Source organism: Watersipora subatra, chromosome 5 (assembly GCF_963576615.1).
Source record: "Watersipora subatra chromosome 5, tzWatSuba1.1, whole genome shotgun sequence".
Taxonomy (NCBI): domain Eukaryota; kingdom Metazoa; phylum Bryozoa; class Gymnolaemata; order Cheilostomatida; family Watersiporidae; genus Watersipora; species Watersipora subatra.
The window spans coordinates 50044497-50046376 of record NC_088712.1 but is presented as its reverse complement, the minus strand read 5'-3'; the positions used below and the strand labels follow the sequence as shown (position 1 = coordinate 50046376).

At 44.1% G+C, this 1880-nt stretch overlaps 1 protein-coding gene across 1 annotated transcript; it reads right to left on the bottom strand.

The window, feature by feature from the left end:
• Positions 1 to 1121: 1121 nt before the first annotated feature.
• Positions 1122 to 1628, bottom strand: LOC137397442 (uncharacterized). Its single transcript, XM_068083731.1, has one exon. It carries the CDS (start codon positions 1626 to 1628, stop codon positions 1122 to 1124), a length of 507 nt encoding a protein of 168 aa, XP_067939832.1.
• Positions 1629 to 1880: the final 252 nt, after the last annotated feature.

The window sequence follows — 1880 nt, the reverse complement described above, 5'->3', positions numbered from 1 at the left end:
GCATCTAATTTCGAGAACACTAGTGACTTACCCAGACTGGCTATTGTCTCATCAGCGGCGGGAAGTGAGTGGTAAGCCCTTTTTACTGCTTTATTCAGGCGAGTAAAATCTATGCATACTCTGATCTTCCCATCTTTCTTGGTCACAACTATACAAGGAGCGCACCAGTCTGTGGGCTCCTCTATCCTCTGGATAACTCCGATCCTCTCCATTCGGTGGAGCTCTTTTTGTAACGGCCGGCGCCGAGCTGCAGCTATTCTTCTAGGAGTAGACTGAGCAAAAGGAGTTCTTTCATCTTTCAGCTGAATATGAACTCTGGATTTCATGGTACCTAAGCCTGAGAACAATGACGGAAACATCTCTTTCCAACCTGCTGACGAACCTTCTGCGATTTCAGACACTTTGAGAATGCCCAGCTGTTTGATGGCCGGTTTGCCTAACAGAGGACTAGCAAGCCCTTCAACAACGTAAATCCTCTCTTTGTGGCGTCTTCCTTCATGAGATAGTTCAACGATAGCCGCTCCAGGTACTGTAAGCTTAGTGTTTCCCATGCCGAACAATTCTCGAGTAGTAGGTGTCAGTTTCAACCCAAAAGCATCGCAGACACTAACTGGATTAGCCGAAACTGCAGCACCCGAGTCTACTTTAAATCTCACATTTTTTGAGTTCATCTGTAACTCTACGTACTAGGCATTTTCTGTTTCCGAGATGGTGTCAATGGTGTCAATGTAGTTTATGCGGCTTAGTCATTGGTAATTTCCTAAAAACAAGCTATCTACTCCATCGTCATTTTCCTCCAGTGCAGATACTTGCTGGGCTCCTTTGCACATTTTTGCCCAGTGACCTTTTCTCTTGCATTTGTTGCAGCTTGACCTTTCTGCCGGGCAACGACCACCAAAATGCTTCCACTTTCCACATTTTGAGCATGGCTGGTCCTTTGCGTTACTGCTCTTGTTTTCCTCGGTGTCAGTCATTTGTTTAGACGATTTGGGTTTATATCGCTGTACCGAGTCTACATTCCCAGCATACTCTTCTTTACCGGGACCCAGAGCACCAGACGTAGACGCCATTGCAGCTACATGCTCCTGATTTGATACATATTGCTTCGCCTTTTGAATGCATTACCTGAGTGTGAGATCAGGCACATCAATCAGGTACTTGCGAAGCTCGATGTCACGCACCCCCGCCACTATTCTATCCCTTACCAAGTCATCTCGCATATCGCCGTAGTCACAATTCTCACTTTGAACTTGGAGTTTAACTATAAACTGGTGAAGAGATTGGCCAGGTTGCTGAGTCATCTTATTAAACATTGAGCGCTCAAAAATAACATTTTTAACAGGCTCAAAATACGCTTCAAAAAATTTGATGCAATTGGCCAGTGTCTTCTTTTTGTTTTCGTCAGATGGCACGAAGGTAAACTGATTGTAAACTGGTACCGAGTCACTACCCATGGCCATAAGCATGTGACCGATCTGTTCGTCTACAGTGAGTTCTCGTAGTTTCTTCACAATCACATATATATTAAACTGCTCTTTAAAAACTTTCCAGGCGGTAGCCAGGTTGCCCGAGGAAAGATCCAAGGGCTTAACAAACTTTTCAGGCTTGGTTTCACCACTAGCAGACATACTCTATACGGTTTTATTGGCAGCTCACCACAATCAAGAAGATACTATGGATCATGATTAACAGGAAACAAGTTAGATAACACCAAAATATATGAGAGTAACAGTATAATTCACTATATTGTCTTTAAGAGTCAGGGTAGCAAAATTTTGCTCCACACAAAGTAAGCCTTCTCCTGCGATATCTCAGCAAATATCCGATCTTTTGCCTCAACGCAACAGCTTCCAGAGAATCTGTGCCTTGTCGAGCTCGCC

What these genes read in the sequence shown, in the direction of transcription:
- LOC137397442 (XM_068083731.1), bottom strand. Translation starts at nt 1,628, where the DNA reads ATGTCTGCTAGTGGTGAAACCAAGCCTGAAAAGTTTGTTAAGCCCTTG.